Below are 20249 nucleotides of genomic sequence, written 5' to 3'. Positions count from 1 at the left end.
CATGTGGGATCTTCCCGGACCGGGGCACGAACCCGCGTCCCCTGCATCGGCAGGCGGACTCTCAACCACCGCACCACCAGGGAAGCCCAACAAACTACTTTAATTCAATTGAAATGACATTTTCTCAAACCAAATCTACTTTTTAAAAAAAATCACCTTAATAGTTTTAGCCTTCTAGTTTCTAAAGGAAAGCTTAGTCTCAGATATGGAGAGGAGGAAAAAAAATAATTCTGCTGAACATAACAAAATAGCATTTCTAATTAAGGTCAAGAGACGACGAAGCATATAAAATAGGCAGGTAATCTCCAACTCCCAGTTCTACTCTCAAAAATAGTGTCCTTATTTGTAAAGATATCACTACATTCCTTTAAATGAAGGGGACTTTAAATGAAGACTCAAACTAGAAATTTCTTTCAAACACAAATGGCAGGATACATTTTATTTCCCTTGAACAACTGTTGGGTCCTCTCCTTTTGGGCAATATGGTGCATAAGAACTACCATGTTTCATTTCTGGCTGTGGCCACCAGAAGCTTAAAAGCCAACTTATAAAACTGTCACAGAAACCATTATACAGGGAAAAGGCTGTGATCCTGGAATAAGCAAATTGTTACACGTGGGTAAGAAGCACGGCAGGAACCTTCAACACAAAGCTTAAAGCAGTTTTCCATCAGGTTGAAGGTGGAGATCGCCATTTATTGGGTTGGCCAAAAAGTTCGTTTGGTTTTTTGCCATAAGATGGCTGTAGTAGCACTTAGTTGTCTTTAACTTCATTGGAAACAATTCTGTTAGATTCGGTTGTGACAGCTGTCATATCAGCGTGCATTTAAAAAAATCTTATCAAAATTGGTGAATTTTTGTGTAGCCATTTTAATACTGAAGGTGGAAGAAAAAAGCAACGTTTTCAGCATATTATGCTTTATTATTTCAAGAAAGGTAAAAATGCAACTGAAACACAAAAAATGATTGGTGCAGTGTATGGAGAAGGTACTGTGACTGATCGAGCATGTCAAAAGTGGTTTGGGAAGTTTTGTGCTGGAGATTTCTCACTGAACAATGCTCCATGGTCCAGTAGACCAGTTGAAGTTGATAGCAATCAAATTAAGATATTAATTGAGAACAATCAATGTTATATCACGCGGGACATAGCCGACATACTCAAAATATCCAAATCAAGTGTTGAAAATCATTTGTACCAGCTTGGTTATGTTCATTGCTTTGATGTTTGGGTTCCACAGAAGTTAAGTGAAAGAAACCTTCTTGACTGTATTTCTGCACGTGATTCTCTACTGAAACATAATGAAAACGTTCCATTTTTAAAACAAATTGTGATGGACGAAGTGGATACTGTACAATAATGTGGAACAGAAGAGATCATGGGGCAAGCGAAATGAACCACCGCCAACCCCACCAAAGGCCGGTCTTCATCCAAAGTAGGTGATGTTGTGTATATGGTAGGATTGGAAGGGAGTCCTCTATTATGAGCTCCTTCCGGAAAACCACACGATTAATTCCAACAAGTACTGCTCCCAATTAGACCAATTGAAAGCAGCACTCCATGAAAGAGTCTGGAATTAGTCAACAGAAAACGCATAGTCTTCCATGAGGGTAACACAAGACCGCATGTTTCTTGGATGACCAGGAAAAAACTGTTACAGCTTACCTGGGAAGTTCTGATTCATCCACCATATTCACCAGACATTGCAACTTCAGATTTCCATTTATTTCATTCTTTACAAAATTCTCTTAACAGAAAAAATTTGAATTCCCTGGAAGACTGTAAAAGGTACCTGGAACAGTTCTTTGCTCAAAAAAATAAAAAGTTTTGGGAAGACGGAATTATGAAGTTGCCTGAAAAATGGCAAAAGGTAGTGGAACAAAATGGTGAATACGTTGTTCAATAAAGTTCTTGGTGAAAATGAAAAATGTGTCTTTTATTTTTACTTAAAACCCAGAGGAACTTTTTGGCCAACCCAATACCTCTGGGACAGATCATCATTTTGTTCTGCAAAAAATCACCTGAATGGGCTGTTTAGATATACATACCTTAAGCAGAGATCTGAACGCTAAAGAAAGAAGTTTGAAAAGGTGGGTTTCCCAACAACTAAACCATTCTCCCTTTGGGCCAAGCTGCCGTAATTACTTTAGAATCTATTAGACTCACTCAAGAACGTTCTTGAAGAGACCGGAAGCACTCACATGTTTGTCCCCTCTACAAATTACCAGCCCAATCCATGAACACACTAGGCACTCCATGATTGTTGACAGGTCAATAAAATCATCGGTTAGCATCTTATCAAAGGTAAAGAGGAGAGAGAGAAAAGACAGACAAACCCTAAATAACATTATTTGGGCTCAGTAACTCAGGAACTTTGAAATAATGAAAAACACCTCATAAGAAAAAGAAAAGCAGTGAAAAAGTGGGGATTTGAGAGAGAGAGAGAGAGAGAGAGAGAAAGAGGGCTCAAACATGAACGACAGCATTCTCCAGAGTAAAGAGTACACTGAGTATGGAATAAAGGAACATCTTGCCTTGCATACTAAGCAGTGGTGAATTTAATAAGATGGATGGATGGCGTGGGGAGAGTAAACTTCAGGAAACGATAGGGCTTTCCCGATTGTAGTGTTTCCTGAAGCGGCCCTTGTATGATCTAAAACTGTGCTTATAAAAATTCAGATGCTTCAGACTCCTGAGTCACACCCACTAGAAGTTCTGATTCAGTAGGTCTGGATGGGGCCCAGGAAACCACATTTTAACCAGGGTCGCTCTCAGGGAAGCCTCAGCCTGGTTTTACCATGCTTGGACAAACCCCGGATATAAAACCAGTTTCCCTGGCCATATCTCCATCCTCAATCTTTGGTAAGTTCAAAGGGGCTCGGCTGGCTTGGCTGGCCTAGTTGGGGCATGAATCATCAGAATTGATGCTCACCAATGATTTTACGCCATGGTGTGTCGACAAGAAGCAAACAGACTATATGAAAATAAAGATTTACGATAAAAGAAAAAGTCTGTCATTTGCTTTCCAAAAAAGATCTACTATGCAATTCTTTTAAATAAATACATGAAGTTTTCCTGGTATATATGAAATGTGATTTTATTTCCCCCAAAATAGTCATGATAAAAAATTTAAATGCCTGTTTCCAGAAACCACTTATGCATGAGGTCTGCCTTTTTTTTTTTTTTTTTGCGGTACGCGGGCCTCTCCCTGTTGTGGCCTCTCCTGTTGCGGAGCACAGGCTCCGGACGCGCAGGCTCAGCGGCCATGGCTCACGGGCCCAGCCGCTCCGCGGCATGTGGGATCTTCCCAGACCGGGGCACGAACCCGCGTCCGCTGCATCGGCAGGCGGACTCTCAACCACTAAGCCACCAGGGAAGCCCCAGGTCTGCCTTTTTATATGTGAAATAAGTCTATTGGAAAGCAAACACACAGCACCTTCACCTCCTCAGGTTGATCTGAGTTACTTAAGCCAAAGATAGGAAGTCCAAGTGTGATGTCTGGTGGTGTCTCCAGGGTAACGGTTTCCTACCTGTAAGGGTCACCAGCAGCAGCAATGAAGAGAGCGCACCTGTGGGGGGAGCCATGTTGACTCACACGGTGGGTGGAAGCAGGCTTCAGAGATGGCCCTGAGGGGTCTTTGGTGCAGGCTTCCTTTGATGTTTCTTAGGAGCCAGATTCGGCCTCAAGAACTTCAAAGGAAAAACAGAAAAGAGACAGGAAGGAAGAAACAGGTAAACGCAGAAACATACAAAGTTACTTATATTATTTATTCATGGCAATGGGAAGCCTGTCTTGTTTACGTCCCAGGGCCATAGTGAGGTTCAGGGCAGGACACGCCAAGATGTGCCACTTTGGCATGTGGATTATTTCAGTCAAGGTCTAAAGGATTCAGGAAGAATCTTTGACCTTCACCCTAACTGCCCAAAAGGATTTAGATAGAAGACCTGTTCCAGGAAGGGACCTCTCACCATAAATAAATACAGTATAATGTGAACTAGGTGTGGTAGACAGGGAGGAACCTAGCAAAGTCTGTTTGTTAAAATTCCTCTCTGTGTTCTTCTGTCTCTGTATGATGCAGCAAACATTTGTTTACCAAACATGTGCTCTTTTTCATCTTCCTGTGAATTGCCTTCCTTCCCTTTGAAGTCCCAGACCCCTACCCCCTTCTCCTTGGTCCAGGATGACATATATACCTCATTTTACTGACTCTCATTTTACCTGGAATCTCTCACATTATGTGGATTTCCTGTACGTAAGCAATTAAATTTGGTTTTCTCTTGTTAATCTGCCTTATGTCATTTTAATTATTTGACCAGGCAAAAGGACCAAGAGCGGAAGGGGGAAATTTTCCCCATCCTGACAACCATATCTCCGGCAAACCATCCACTGAAGTTTGTTCAAATAGCAAGTACAGTTCCTAAGAAGGGGCAAAGGGTTTCTCATGCTTTCTCCCTTTATAAGCCAAACCTAGGGAACGAAATAGAGTCAATCATACTATTATATTTCATCAGTTCTAACGTGTAAATATTTTCATGCTTTACCATCTCTGAAACTGGGATGTCTTAAGTTGGCCAAACACTGGGCAGAAGATAATGCCATTGCTTGTACACACACGTGGACTCTGCAGGACTGGTGTCAGAGGCTTGAAATAAGGCAACGTGAAGCACTCTTCAGAAGTGCTGCATCCCCGGTGCTCATGACGACAGAGAGGCAAAATTGTGCAGAAAAAACACAGACCTCACTAAATGCTTTGACAAGTGATTCAGCAGAAATGGACAAATATTGTCAGGAAATTAAAAAATACCTTAATGTATATTCACTTATATTTCCTTTTTATGTATACACAAGAAAGACTCAGGATAAAAATCTGCCGAAGCAACCCCCCAAAATCTCTTTCAATGTGTAGAAATAGTTTACAGGATAGGAAAGTGATGTGCTATGGTATAACTGACAGGATTTCTTTCTTCCTTCAAGGTATTTAAAATAATGATGGCTCTTCCAATCATGAGCATCTTAGATTCAATGAACTAGAGTAATTTTAGCATTTTATTTTCGCCTGGCACTTTCTTCAATGTGATCTTCACAACAACCCAGGCAATATTATAATCTATGCTTTCGAGAGTACGAAGGTGATGAAATTGACGCTCAAAAAATTCACTGATTTGCTCAAGGCTGAAGAAGAACCAGTACGAGGAGGTCTGGACTCCAAGTATTTGTTATTTCAAATACGTAACAAGGCTTCCAGGAGTAAGCACACCTAGATAAGGGCTTCCTAGAGCGTGCCAGAGCCTTGCTGTGAGTTACTAGTTGGTATGTTATGGTAAACTAGAGTTTAATCCCAGTGCACACCACTCTCTCCCCGCCCTTTCCTTGTTCCCTCCCCACCCACACAGCTTACACTTGTTCTTTTAGGAAAGAACAAGACTCATCACCTTCCCTCTTCCCGCCCCCTTTCCAGAAGCATCTCAGCACATTTAGAAATTTACGTGTGAACTAGGGATGACAAAGAGTGGGACACCCCAGCAGAGGCCTCCCGGTTAGTCATTTAAGAATGACATGGAGAATTCCATAACAGACAGGGTCTTCCTCCCATTAGAGTAGTTGAAAATGCCACATCCTTGCTTTCATGACGTCCTCTGAACCCAAAGTGCTGTCCTGCAACGACCAGACAGACACCCTCAGAAACTGGTGACTTGAGGTTACAGGGAGTGCAAGATTCCACCCAGTGGGGTGGTGGTGGAAGTGTCATACAGTAACATTTAATCTCCAGAGGAGCAGCAGAAGTGATTCCAGGCTTGTGTTGAGACCCCAGCATTAGCACTGCTGGCCCTGCAGGTGAGATGTCTGTGCCCAGTGACAACAGCGTAGCATCTTCCCTGGACTAGGTCTGTCACATTCCTGGCTGTGTATCTTCCAGCCTTGTTTTCCCAGTTCCCCAGAAACTAATGTTGTTTAAATAAATTCCTTATATTGCAGAAATTAGCCAGAGTTTTTTTTTTTTTTTTTTTTGGATACTCTGTGTTCAAACACAATGACAAAGATCCACCAGAGACACAAATTCACATTTTGCTACGGTTACAACCAGAAAAACTATTATCACTGGAGAAAGACTGGAAGGAACTCAGTCTTGGGTTCACACACTGAACAGTACTTAGGTTCACACATTGAAGTTTGGGTGATTTTCTTCCCTCTTTACCAATATATTGTGTATTTTTCTTTATATATGTTATTAAAATACACAAAATTTGGGGGGAAAATGATGTGGTAATCTAGGGGAGGTGAGGGGTATCAAATGACAAAACAAACAATTTAGTGATGAGTTGGCTGTCCTTTATTCAAGGGAAAACAATCCACGGATTGGGAGAGAACAGGATGTCATAAGCAGTGGACCACTCTTCCTGAGGGAGTGTGGGCAAGAGTGAGTTTTGTAGAACGTTAGAAGTGGCAACGTGGAAACAGGACATGACTGGCTAGGAGGTCGGGGATTTCCTTACGAGGCAAGCAGGTCCTACTTTCTAGGGTAAGGTGAGCTAGCTAAGCTGAGCTGGAGGATTGCGACTGGTGTATCTGAGGGTTCCTTGACAGGCGTTTCCCATAAATGCAGCTTGAGGCAGGAGATAGATGGGCCCAGGCTGAGCAGCTGGAGTTTGTCACCTGTGGACAGATACTCCAAGACAAAGATAATAGCTGGAGCAGAGAGGAGCTGAGTCCTGCCCAGATAAGAGATAAGGAGACCACATATTCCTCATTCTGGAGGTCAAGAAGACCTTCCTGACTATACCTGTGCAGAAAGGCTCCTGGGGGGGCCAAAAGGGAGGGGTTGCCACCCCATAACAGGTGATGTCAACCTTTCCACAGGCCTCTGAGCTGGAATCCATCTTGGCTAAGAGATGCAGACACACACAGGGGAGGACCCTGAGTTATACCAAATATGGACTCAGAGCCAGGCAAAGCAAGGTGACCAGCCAGAGGAAACCCAGAAGAAATGCCCCATATAAGTGATTTAAACTACCACGAAGGCACAACTTTCTCTCTGAGCCCGCCCATGTGTGTCTATTCACATGCACTTTTCTTTTTTCCCTCCTAATAAACACTTTACTTGTTTCACTACTTTCCATCTCTTTGTTGAAATTCATTTCTACAAAGTAGACAAGCCAGAGCCTTGTGGCCTCATGGTCTCATGGTCTAGTGGCTAGGATTCAGCGCTCTCACTGCCACAGCCTGGCTTCAATCTCTGGTCGGGGAACTGAGATCCTGCTTCAAGCCGCTGCTGGCCAAGGCCACCTGAGATCAGGCCGACTGTGGTTTAGATTTGTGATGTGGACCGGGCCACCGGGACAGCTTCCACTTTGAAGGTACTGATATGTGAATTAGCTTTATCAGAGGCAACCAGAAAGAACAAGGAGCCTATTAAAACAGTCAAACCCAGCATCCTATAGAAGGAGGGCGTGGAAACTGCTGGACCTCGCTTTGACTCTTCCTCAAGAAACAACTCAAATCACGAGAAGGCCTCCCACTGAACCGCGCTGACGGCTCTGTCGTTGACCACTTGGAGCAAGGTTGCTGCCCAGCCTGCAAGCATCACTGGCCAGTGCCCGGCGGAGTTCAAAAGAGGCCTCCAGGGGTTCTGTGTTATTGAGCCGAGTTAGGTCAAGAGACGAAAGGAACCAGAGTGCAGGTGACCGAAGGTAAGTTCAGGAGGCGGGTATAACGTTTCTCTGTGTCAGGATAACAGAGGCCATCAGAACACGAGCTTCCAATAAGGTAAAGGGGAGAATGTGAACGTTCCGTAAGCGTCCCATAAGCTTCATGCCTAACAACCCAGAGAGAGACGGCCTGCTGGTGCCAACAGTTTGCCACTAAGAACTTCCTTGCCCTGCAGCAAGGAAAGTGTGGTTTGGGACGGGAAGTGGATAGAAGAAAAGATTGGCCATCTCCTGTCTGCAGTAATTGACCACGCCCTACCTAAAAGGCAGGAGAAGAGCAACTGGCCCTCCCGTGATGCCAGCTGCCAAGACGCTGCCCACAGTAGCAAAGGTGCTGTCAGTCGGGGGCAGTTGGTCAGGAACCCCACGGATAAAGACTGGGCCCCTGCCATACCATAGGGTACCTTAAGCCGAATTAATAAAAGGTGCATCTGTGGGCAGACACTGCTCCAAAGGCACACAGCCTGGTAAATGGGCTGTGGGCCAGATTTCCAAACCCTTGACCCTTACAGTGCTCAGCAACAAAAGCATTTCCTATTCTCAACATCATCTGTAAGGTTCCTTTATTCAGTACATTAATATAAGCAAACAATGGATCTGCATTTCCTCAACATTAAAAGGCGTATGGACTTCATGTTATCAAAAATCTTTTTAGCTCTAAGTTTACAGAGGCTTTTTTTTTTTTTTTTTTTTTTTTTGCGGGATGCGGGCCTCTCACTGTTGTGGCCTCTCCCGTCACGGAAAACAGGCTCCGGACGCGCAGGCTCAGCGGCCATGGCTCACGGGCGCAGCCGCTCCGCGGCATGTGGGATCTTCCCGGACCGGGGCACGAACCCGTGTTCCCTGCATTGGCAGGCGGACTTTCAACCACTGCAACACCAGGGAAGCCCGGGGCTTTTTTTTTTTTAAGATTTTTTTGATGTGGACCATGTTCCGAGTGTTTATCGAATTTTTCACAACATTGCCTCTGCTTTATGTTTTGGCTCTTTGGCCGCGAGGCATGTGGGATCCCAGCTCCCCGACCAGGGGTCGAACCCACACCCCCGGCATTGGAAGGCAAAGTCCCAACCACAGGACCACCAGGGAACTCCCTAGGTTTTGGGGTTTTTTTTTATACATATAGAGCAGGGGTCCTCAAACCCCAGGCCGTGGACTGGTGGCGGTCCGCAGCCTGTTAGGAACAGGGCCGCACAGCAGGTGGTGAGCGGTGGTGAGCGAGGGAAGCTTCATCTGCCGGTTCCCATCACCCCCCATCACTCGCATTACCTCCTGAACCATCCACCATCCCCCGCCCATCCATGGAAAAACCGTCTTCCACAAAACCAGTCCCTGGTGCTGAAAAGGTTGGGGATCGCTGATATAGAGTACCTCATGAGTTAAATCATGTTTTCACATATATTTTCCCTTCTGATCCTGATAATAACTCTCTCTGAGGTAGGAGTTCTTATTCCCATTTTACACAAAAGGAAACTGAGTTTTAGAGTCAGTCTTGAGACTCTGGACCTCAGACTTGCCCTGTAGCTGCCCCAGTCCTCCTCTATGGGTCTCGGAAGTAAGAACATTCTGCTCCGGGTTACTTAAGAAGACCTCCCCTCTTTCCTTATTATTCAATCTCTGAATTGCCTGATTCTATCAAGAGAATCATGCCCTCTCCTGCTGCTTGCCTCTGCCTACCTTCCCGTTGTTTCATGTTCTCATTAAAGGGAAAGAAAAATCTTAAAGAATTCACATAGAAAGCCTCACTAACTTCCTAAAAATTTCAGTCAAAGATAGAGCTGAATCTGAGCAGTAAAATAGGGCTTTTAAAATAAGGTTTAACAAGTTCAAAACGTTATAAATAGTACAGATGCATAGATCCTTACATAAACTCTGCATGGATCAACTTTATACATGTGAAGTTCTGAAAGAAATACCCCTTCCAAGGTGAAAGTAATTTTTTTCTCCCTTCTGATGTTTTTTTCTCTTCCTTTTTTCCTTCCTCTCTTATCTGTATTTTCTATTTTTTTAATACAATGAATACATCTTACCTTTGTATTAATAAAATACAATTATATTTTCATTTTTAAAGAAGGCTTAGGTATTTTGCCATGGTTGTTCTAACATAGCATTTAAAAAAAAAAAATTACCAAGCCGTATGTAAAATGGTTATTTCTGATTCCTTATATTTCTGGCCTAATCTTGTTCTTGAACATCACCCCATCTCTGAGCTTCCTGTCATCCGTGACCGTCCTGGAAGCCTCACCCCAACTGTTCTTTCTCTTTGGATAATGGTGATGACATCACTGACTCAGAGATGACATAAGGCTCAGGGATGGTGTTAGAGAGTGAATGAGTCCTAGAAATGGGCTGAGCTCAGAGAAGAGCAAAGCACAGAAATGTGTTCAACAAGTAATGATGGCACACATCTTGTCCTGGACAAGAAAGGGATGAGGGTCAAGGATGCAGGAAAAGTGAGGCTCAAAGCCTGCTGGTGTCTATTCAGTAAATGCCCTCCCCTTATTCCTTAGTAATAAGATTCAGATAATTATTTGGGGCACCAGGGTACTTAGCTAAAAGACTACATTTCCCAACACCCCCTGCAGCATAGTGAGGTCATATGGTTAAGTTCGGGAAGATCCCACAAGCCACGGAGCAAATAAGCCTGTGCGCCACAGCTACTGAGCCTGTGTTCTAGCGCCCGTGAGCCACAATTACTGAGCCGGCACGCCTAGAGCCCGTGCTCTGCAACAGGAGAAGTCACCGCAGTGAGAAAGCTGCGCACCACAACAAAGAGTAGCCCCCGCTCACCGCAGCTAGAGAAAGCCCGCGCACAGCAACGAAGACCCAGTGCAGCCAAAAATAAAAAAATAAATTTATTAAAAAAAAAGAAAGAGGGCTTCCCTGGTGGCGCAGTGGTTGAGAGTCCGCCTGCCGATGAAGGGGACAAGGGTTCGTGCCCCGGTCCGGGAAGATCCCACATGCCGCGGAGCGGCTGGGCCCGTGAACCATGGCCGCTGAGCCTGCGCGTCCGGAGCCTGTGCTCCACAACGGGAGAGGCCACAGTAGTAAGAGGCCCGCGTACCACAAAAAAAAAAGAAAGAAAAAGTCACTGTAGTAGCTGTGACCAATAAACTCAGGTCAACCAAGTAGGAAGCATCCCGTGGCCCCAGGCAGGCCTCCTGGGACTACGGTGACTGCGTACATCTTACACAGACGGTTCAGATGACGACTGGAGACAGTATTACAAATCCCTGAAATATGCCAGAACAGACACCTTGAGAAAGGAGAGCAAACTCATCACACAACTCTTCATGTCCCCCTCTTCCCAGTCTTCTTTCCAGCATCGACCAGCCTCCCCTACCCTGCCTATAGCCAGCTCAAAAGCTAGTTCTAAGAAGCCTTCCTCAGCTTCCCAAACATAACCTCCAAGCTTCAGTCATTGCTCCGTCCCCTCGGGACACATCAAGGCTACATTATCACCACAAATATAACATTGTATGAGAAGTACATTAACATTTGTAAAAATTCCATTTATTTCATAATGTCCCTGGCACTTTACATGCACTCATTTTAATCCTCTATAACCCCTGCAATTGCATATTATTATCCCATTTTATAGATTATGAAACTGAGGCTCAGAAAATCTAAAATGTCCAAGAACTGGAACCCAATCCAGTTATGTCTGACACCAGAGAACATGTTCTTTCCACTATTCTGTACTGCCTTATGTGTCTCTCTCCATTAAAAGAAAAAAAAAAAAGCTAATTGGGTTTTCTTCTAATTTATAAAAGCAATAATATCCAATATGAGGGTATATTTAAATATTATTGTATAACCCATGGATGTATAACATCCTTGTATTATTACTATGACGTCTATGGTCCAGTACTACATGCAAGATGCAGATTTTAAAAAGAAAACAGTATTACACATGCATGGGGAAAGTCTGGATTTCTGTGTCTAGCAAAATGGCAACACAGCAAAATATTGAAATTACTGGGGAAAATATAACAGACACCTTTTAAATATATAACTGCATTCACAAGAATATAAGCGAAATCCCCCAAGGCTGAAAATAAACAGAAAGCTGGAAAGCGCATGCTGAGGCAGCAGCTGCATGAGATATCTGCTGATCTCTAGAACCTAGAGACGCGAGTTTCATGGCTACAACACAGACAGAAGTTAGAGCCTTGGGTGCATTAGAGATGAGGTGTTGGAACTAAGGTGCCTCATAAAACCAGGAACCTTTAAGAGATGCATCCCTGTGGGTGAAAGGATGAACTAGGAAAAAAAAAAAATCTGGCCACTGTGCTCTGTGGAAAGAAATAATTCTCCTTTGAGAATTGACAACCACAGGTTTGCTCCATTTTTCCTTACAAGTTTAGTCCAATTAATCCCAAGGGGAGAAATTACCTTTAAGTGGTCCTGGGTTGGTAATTCCCACACATACCTGGCAGAGGCAATGATAAATCCTTTCCGGAAGAACTCTCCTCAACCCCTGAAGGGAACCCAGACAAACATAAGCTTAGAATTCCAAATTACAAAATACACAGGCACCATGAAGAAAGGTAACAGAAAAGAAAGACAAGGGCTTCCCTGGTGGCGCAGTGGTTGAGAGTCTGCCTGCCAATGCAGGGAACATGGGTTCGAGCCCCGGTCTGGGAAAATCCCACATACCGTGGAGCAACTAGGCCCGTGAGCCACAAGTACTGAGCCTGCACGTCGGGAGCCTGTGCTCCACAATAAGAGAGGCCGCGACAGTGAGAGGCCCGCCCGTCGTGATGAAGAGTGGCCCCCACTCGCTGCAACTAGAGAAAGCCCATGCACAGAAACGAAGACCCAACACAGCCATAAATAAATAAATAAAATTTTTAAAAAAAAGAAAAGGAAGACAAGAGAATCAGGTCCCTGAGCTTTTCAAATAATGAAATCATGGCATACAAATATAAAATAAGATGCTTAAAATATTTAAAGAAAGAAAAGAAAAAGTAAGGTATAAGATTTGCCCGCACACACACACAAAGACCCTGGCAGATTTGAAAAATAACCAAGCACAGGTGTAAAAATAACAAGATAACATTTTTTGCTCATCAAAAGCTCAACAGATGTGTTAAAGAGCAGATGAGACACTGCTGAAGAATTCATGAGCTTAGAAGGTCCTATCTGAGCCAAGTCTTAAAAGAGATGAGAGAATGAAACACGTGGCTGTCTGAAAGAAGAGTTCCAGGCAGAGGGGACACGAAATGCAAAGGCTTGGAGGAGGGAATGTGCCCTGTATTCCAGGAACAGCAAGAAGGTCAGCATGGCTAGAAAATGGAAAGGCACCAGGAGCCAATGTTACGGAGGCAATGGAGCCCACACTGGTTTGTAGGTCAATACGAGGGATCTTTGGCTTTGCCTCTGAGATGGGAAGTGTTGCAGGATTAGCTCCCGCAGCTGCTGGCTTCTGTGTTGATGAGCGTGTAGAAGGCAGAGAGCTAAGTTAGAAGCCCGTGAAGTTTTCTGGGTGGGGGCATGGCGTCTTGCCCCAAGCTGGTAACAGTGAAGGTCTTGAGAAGGAGTCAGATTCCTGATTTATTCTGCAGGGAGAGCCTGAGGATTTGCTGTTGGATGGGATGTAGGGTATGAGACAAAGACAAGTGATCAGGATGACTGAGCAACCGGAAAAATGGGGTTGCCATGACCTGAAATGGGCACCAACCCAAGACATCCAAGTGGAGTGCTGAACAGGGCACCAGATAAACATGTCTGGAGTTCAGAGGAGAGAGGTGCTGGAGGCATAAATGGGGAGCTGTAGAGTTGGTATTGAAAGCCACAGAACCGCTTAAACACCAAGGGAGGAAGTATAAAGGAAAGAGAAGAGGGGGAAGAACTGCCTGAGTGGTGGACTTGGGTAGGAGAAGGGAGATGTGTGTATGTGAAAGGACTGGCCCATCTTCAAACAGTTCCATAAACAACAGCTCTCATCTAGTCAGATGGACCCACAGGGAGGTCTTCTGATCTTGACAGTGCCACATTTTGCTGTCAGCAGGGGTGCAAATCACAAGGTAGCAACTCCCTGGCTGCTTCAGCCAGGGCAAACCAAATATAGCTCTGGGCTGATTAAAAGGCTCAACTGACAAAAACTGTAATTAAGTGGATTCTGATTGCTGCTAATTTGAACACTACCAGATTAATTGATTTAAAATCCTGTTCTGTATATCCTTGGTTAATAATTTACCACGGGGGGAAAAAATTAGAAATTTATTTTCAATATATTTTATCAACATTGGAGGTGAGTAGGAGAGTCAGGCTTCTTGAACTTGACATTGAGACATGAAAAAATATGCAATTTTACTTCAGAAATTTTTTATAAGTCAATTTTTGTAAGCAGGGCTGCAGCCTTTCAGAGTTTGGCTTTAATCTTAGCTAGGAAGATTCCAAACATGAGGGCCTCTTCGGTTTTTGCCCTGAAAGGGAATGCTGACAATCTATAATTGTGTTTGTCTATCCTCAACCTATCCCTAAAGAACTGCTATCCCTTGTGCCTGTGCAGGCAAAGGCCTTACCTTCCTGCTGCCAATTCTCTTTAGTATTTCATTTCAAAGCAAGAAACAGAAGCAACATGATAGCAGCCAGCGTGGGCACACAGGACAACGAAGAAGCACATAATTATGCCTCTCTCCCCTTTTAGGGAGTCTTGGTCGGGTTCTCCCCTTCCCGTCCATCAATCCCCTCCCTTCAGGTTTCTATAAACCCAAGCTCCACTTGTTTAAGCCTTAAGCTCGTATTCTTTATGAGAATGCTAGCATTGTCACACAGAGATTCCTGATGACCAAAGGCTATTTTCGGTACTTTTGACAGATGGCAGTATAGGAGATATTTTGGGGTAGGTGCTTGTCTTATGGTTCTCTAATCATAGCTACTTAACACACCTACTTTATCGTCAAAGCTTGAGACAAGCAGGATGCTATAGTAATAGACCAAGTCCCTAGGTGTTCCTTAAAGAGGGATGGTTCCACCCTTGCTGTTCGAAGCGGTTGAGTTCTCTAAACAGGCAGATCCTGGAGACAAGGGTCACCATTATTCCAAGGACTGTCCAGAGACCCAGGCTGCACAGCAAATATGTTCACATTAATCTTCCTGGGGGGAAATGAGCTTCATTAATAGGACTTTGGCAAACTGAGAATAAAAAGGAAACTTTCTAGTTCAAGATGGCAGACTGGACATATCAATACATCTGTTTCCCCTCTTGCCTATGTTCCCATTGAAAAAGAAAGGGGAGGGACATCCCTGGTGGTGCAGTGGATAAGACTCCGTGCTCCCAATTCAGGGGGGCTGGGTTCGATCCCTGGTCAGGGAACTAGATCCCACATGCATGCCGCAACTAAGAGTTTGCATGCCACAATTAAAGAGCCCGCGTGCCTCAACTAAGACCTGGTGCAACCGAATAAATAAATATTAAAAATAAATAAATAAATAAAATAAATAAAGGAGAAAGGTAGGCGGGGCATATGAACAGATGGAAGAAAATACAACACAACGGCAGAAAAATAAGAATGAGAACTACTAATAGACCAGAAATTCCAAAAAACTCCCTGGAAGATAGAAAGCAGATGGCATGGAACTGATGGAGAGAGCAGAAACCCACTCCCTATAAACTGAGAACGCACAGGACCTTCAGGGGTCACTGGAGAAGCTCTAAGCCCTGAACCCAGGAATGTAGAAACAGGATGGGCCAGCGTACAGCACTTTGGGTGGTGCACTAAAAGACTGGTCTCAAGCTTATTCCAGAAAACTTCTCTCTTAAGAGATAGAGATTTGTCCTCATAGGGCTTCAGTGGCAGCAGCGGGCCTCTGAAAAAAAAGGAGAGCCAAGAGAATCTGAAGACTGTCCTGGAAAGAAACATACTCCATTCCAAAGCATTGCACCTCTAGAGCACAGCTCTCCTCCCTGTGGCTACCTGGGGAGTCCCCACCCACCCACACCAGAGGGAAACCTGCCGGGACCCTGCCTACCCACATACTCAGACACCACAGTTAACCTCCCACTCAGACAGTGAATGGACAGCTCCGGAGGAAAGCAGCCACACCGGCGTCAGTAGTCTTCAGAAATCAACAAGACTAGGCAATCAAAAATTGCCCTACATTTGAGAAACAGAAAAACAACGCATTGAAGAGAAGGACCATGATAAACAAATAGGAGGTCAGTTAAAAGGACAAAGAAAAACTTTAAACATGGTAAGTAATATCCTCAGAAAGACTTGAGAGGGTATATCCTCCATAAAATAAAAATAGTTGCTACAAAAGAGGAGAAAAAAATCAGAGAAGAAAAAGTTCTTGGAAGTTCAGATAGGATTGCTAGAATAAAAACTGAATGAACAGGTGAAATAACAGCTGATGATACCAGCAGGTAATATATATTGAGTGCTTCCTATGTGCCAGGCCCAGGTTGTTTTTAGCACTTAAAATGTACAAACTTACTTAATCATCACATCTCTTCTGAATTTTCCCACTTTTAACTTCTTTTTTTTTTTTTTTAAACATCTTTATTGGGGTATAATTGCTTTACAATGCCCACTTTTAACTTCTTTTGCTTTCAATGCAAAAAGTTTTCTAAGTAACCTTATGTGTTCCTATTTTCCAGCCTGTAAGTTCTCTTCTTTAAATTGTTTTAATTTTAATACGCTGTGTTTGACTCATACAAAAGTTCTGAAGCATCATTGTCCTCTAGGGTCTTAAAAGCCTGAACAGGTCCACAATGCCTCATCCATCTCTATGCTCCCTCGGGTGCTCATCAAAGTGCTTTCTTATTGAATATAATCCGGGGACTTCCCTGGTGGTCCAGGGGTGAAGAATCCACCTTCCAATGCAGAAGACGTGGGTTTGATCCCCGGTCGGGGAACTAAGATCCCACATGCCGCTGGGCTATTAAGCCCTCACGCCACAACTACTGAGACTGTGTGCTGCAAACTAAAGAGCCCACGCATTCTGGAGCCCGAGCCGCATGACAAGAGAGAAGCCCGCGCACCACAACAAAGAGCCTGTATGCTGCAACTAAGACCCGATGCAGCCAAATAAATAAATAGAAATAGCTTAAAAAATAAAAATAAATTTAAAAAAATATGGAATATAATCCTTGCTTTTACCATCTGTGTTAGTTTCCTAGGGCTGCTATAACAAAGCACAGCAAACTGGGTGGCTTAAAACATTAGAGATTTATTCTCTCACAGGTCTAGAGGATAGATGTCTGAAGTCAAGGTGTCAGCAGGGCTACGCTCCCCCTGAAACTCCGGGCAGAATCCTTCTTTGCCTCGGTCATCGGCATTCCTTGGCTTACAGCTGCATCACTCCAATCTCTGCCTCTGTTGTCACATAACATTCTCCCTGGCTGCCTGTGTGTCCAAATTTTCCCTCTTCTTATGAGGGTACACTGGTCATATTGGATTAAAGGCCTCAGCTTAACTCAATTACACCTGCAAAGACCCTATTTACAAATAATGTCCCATTCACTGGTACCAGGAGCTAGGACTTCACCATATCTTTTGGTGAGGACACATGCAACCCATAACACCATCCTTTATATTTTTCAACAGAAGGGCTTTCTGAAATTTTCCCACCTTGTCCCATTATTGACTCCGTGGTACCTAAAACAGAGAGCATTCTCTAAGTTTAAGGATGAAAAAAAAAAAAAAAAGCCAACCATTTTACAGTGAGAAGAAAGAATAACTCAGGTCTTCAGACACTGGGGATTTTCTTTCATCTCTGCCCAAAGGAAACCAGCCAAGTCAGAACCAAGGTAGAATTAGTGACAAAGGACTTCAGAATATTTGAAACCTCCGGTCCAGAACAAGGTACGTTGTAGCCAGAAGTTATAGACGCTGAATGGTGATGGTTTATTGTGGCTGCTGCTGGTTTTTGAAATAAAAAGCCAGAATGAGCTATGAAAGATGAACTTCGTGATGAAACTCTGCTGTTCCTCAGGCGCTGCATTATTTCTGCGATAGCATTTCTGATCAAGGGGAAAAGTATGATTTTTAAAATGATATAGTGCCAAACCCCAGAAGAACTGCCTTTTATTGGTTGTTGTCTGTGCCCCAAGCTCTGGCACACTGGCCGGATGGAGGCTGAGTGAATGAAATAACTCGTTCTTTAACTAGAATATCAAAAATGTACACTAAAAACATGACAATCAAATCATACTAGATAGCTAGTGGCAACATGCTATAAAGCATGTTCACTGGCTCTGAAAGGCAGGAGTTCTCCAACCAGGTTTTGTCAGCCAGTAAGCCAGCCAGTATACTTCAGCAAAGCTACCCTCTTAGAGAAACACGGTCTCATTTTCATTTAACGTTCTGTCACAAAAGTATCCTTCATCGCTATTGATACTTTCTTCTTCATTATTCTTTCTTGTTATTTTGCAACATCCCATTGAGGTGATTATTATAACTGACTTCACCATTTCCTAATTGCTAGGCCATTAGGTTGTTTGTGATATTTGGCTTTTTTTTTTTTTTTTTTTTATCAATAATGCTGCAGTGAAACGCCTCTACAGGCTCAGAAAAAAAGCAAGTTGCAGCTTGCCTGTCTGAGGTAAATGAAAACAGCTCAAAGGGGGCCTAATTTCAAAGATCCCAGTGGATCTTCTGGACAGCATTTTCCTGCAGGCTACTCAGAACAGACTGTGTTTATAATTTGTCCTGTTTGTGGTTTATGGGCTAACAAAACTTGGTTGGTAAACTCCTGCTTTTCAGAGCCAGTGAACTCAGACAAGATGAGCTGTACTTTGCTATTTCAGCTTAGCCCCTGGGGGCTGCCGGAGATGTTCTCTTGTCTTTTATTATTCTTCATTCCTTGCTTTATCAGCCACTACTGTGACAAAAACTGTCTTTGTTGAGGCAGACTTTAACCGCAGGGGTGACTGCAGGCCATGGGTTACCATCTGAGCATCCTGCACTCAACGAGAGTCAAAGCAACGTGAGAAAGGAAGTGGTGATTTCCTGGAAGTAACTGGATGAAACAGGTAAGAGAACAACTCAAAGGTCGGGTGGATAGCGTTCAGTGAAAGGTCGTGTGTGAGGAGGAAGAAAAGGTAAGAGACATTTATATTTATTTTTTGTTATGTACTGATTCCAAGGGTATACATTTTACCATCTTTTCTAAACTGCTGCAAATGAACGCACTGTCTCACGGTCTTTGTATTATAAATAACACCAGAGTTTTATATTCCTGGAGATACTGTTCCTAAACCAAGAGGAAAATTTTCAGAAGGTGAAACCTTAAGTGTACATCATGGGGCTTTAAACAGTCTCCCTAATTATGGGAGTAGCTTAGCTTTCAACCGGCTCAGCACTTTTCCTTCTCCTTAAATTTAATTCTTACTAATGGGGTCAACTAAATAAATAATATGCTATGTCCTGTGCCCTAAATAAATGCTTTGTCCTGTGCTCTAATAACTAAATCATCACCTTTAGGAAACATGCACAGGGAAAGGCCACAGAGAGTGCAGACACCGTCTGCCAGAGACTTTGGGGGAAAACCCAGTTTGTGCTCTGTGATGTCCAAGTTCAGATGCCAGACGTCCTGTGTGTCAATGACAGTGAATCTGCTTTGCATCAAATTCTGAAGACAGCTGGTGATTACCAAACTTCTGAATCAGGCAAACTGTTCATCAATTCTGAGACTGTTCAGTCTTTCAATTCCATTTATCAGCAGGCCTATGATTAGCTGGTCAAAGAGTTCTCCTTTGAACAACAAAGATTTACTGTATAGCACAGGGAACTACATTCAATATCTTGTATTAAACTATAATGGAAAAGAACTGAAAAAAAAAGATCTGAACCACTTTGCTGTACACCTTAAACTAACACAATATTGTAAATCAACTATACTTCAATTAAGAAAAAAAGAGTTCGCCTTTAGAATTTAACTTTCTGGCATTAAGGAAATAATTATTCACTTATTCCCTATGAAAGAAAAAGTATAAAATGAAAGAAGGTAGAATACTGTCAGTTAATAATCTATCCTATTAGTAACAAGAACATTTTTTAAATGGTTTATAATATTCATCATCAACATAATAGCCATTTATAATAGTCCTTTTATTCACAAGGCAATTTTACATACTTCATATTATCTGAAGCTCCCATTAAGAATCTGAGAGAGGTAAGATAGATATGTGTCATCCCCAACAGGTACACAGAATATTCTGGTTGAATCAGTTGAAATTCTGCGGCTCACTAATCAGAAGTTAGTTTCCGGTTTCTCCAAAACGAGCCTCTAGGTTTCAGCGGGTAAGGAACATAAAGGATAAAACTGAGTCAGGATTGCTTTCTCCTGGTCTTTCTCACTTGCAGCACTTTCCCTTGCCAAGACAACTGATAAACTCTTCATGAGTCACACTCCTTCACCCCTGACCTGCCTGAGCCTGGAGAGCAGTCTTGAAAAGAAAGCAGCTGAGAAAGTACCTGTAGAAGAGGTGTAGACCCACCGCTCCTGCATCTACAAGGGGCTCTCAAGCCCCCAAATCCTCACCAACAAAAACAAGGAGGTAAGGCAGAGGAAACTCAGACAGTACATGTAGTTAG

At 43.3% G+C, this 20249-nt stretch overlaps 1 protein-coding gene across 1 annotated transcript in view; it reads right to left on the bottom strand.

Moving 5' to 3' along the window:
* The window catches only part of KIAA0319 (KIAA0319 ortholog), a 73443-nt gene that overhangs the window by 44680 nt on the left and 8514 nt on the right, over nt 1-20249 (bottom strand). The window contains exon 2 of the mRNA XM_032650392.1: nt 3528-3687. Coding sequence (XP_032506283.1) covers nt 3528-3582 — 55 coding nt within the window. The 5' untranslated portion in view covers nt 3583-3687. The remainder of the gene's footprint in view (nt 1-3527; nt 3688-20249) is intronic.

The sequence above is a fragment of the Phocoena sinus genome, chromosome 11 (assembly GCF_008692025.1).
Source record: "Phocoena sinus isolate mPhoSin1 chromosome 11, mPhoSin1.pri, whole genome shotgun sequence".
Taxonomy (NCBI): domain Eukaryota; kingdom Metazoa; phylum Chordata; class Mammalia; order Artiodactyla; family Phocoenidae; genus Phocoena; species Phocoena sinus.
Note: the sequence above shows the minus strand (reverse complement) of the source record. Positions and strands in the feature narration are given on the sequence as shown.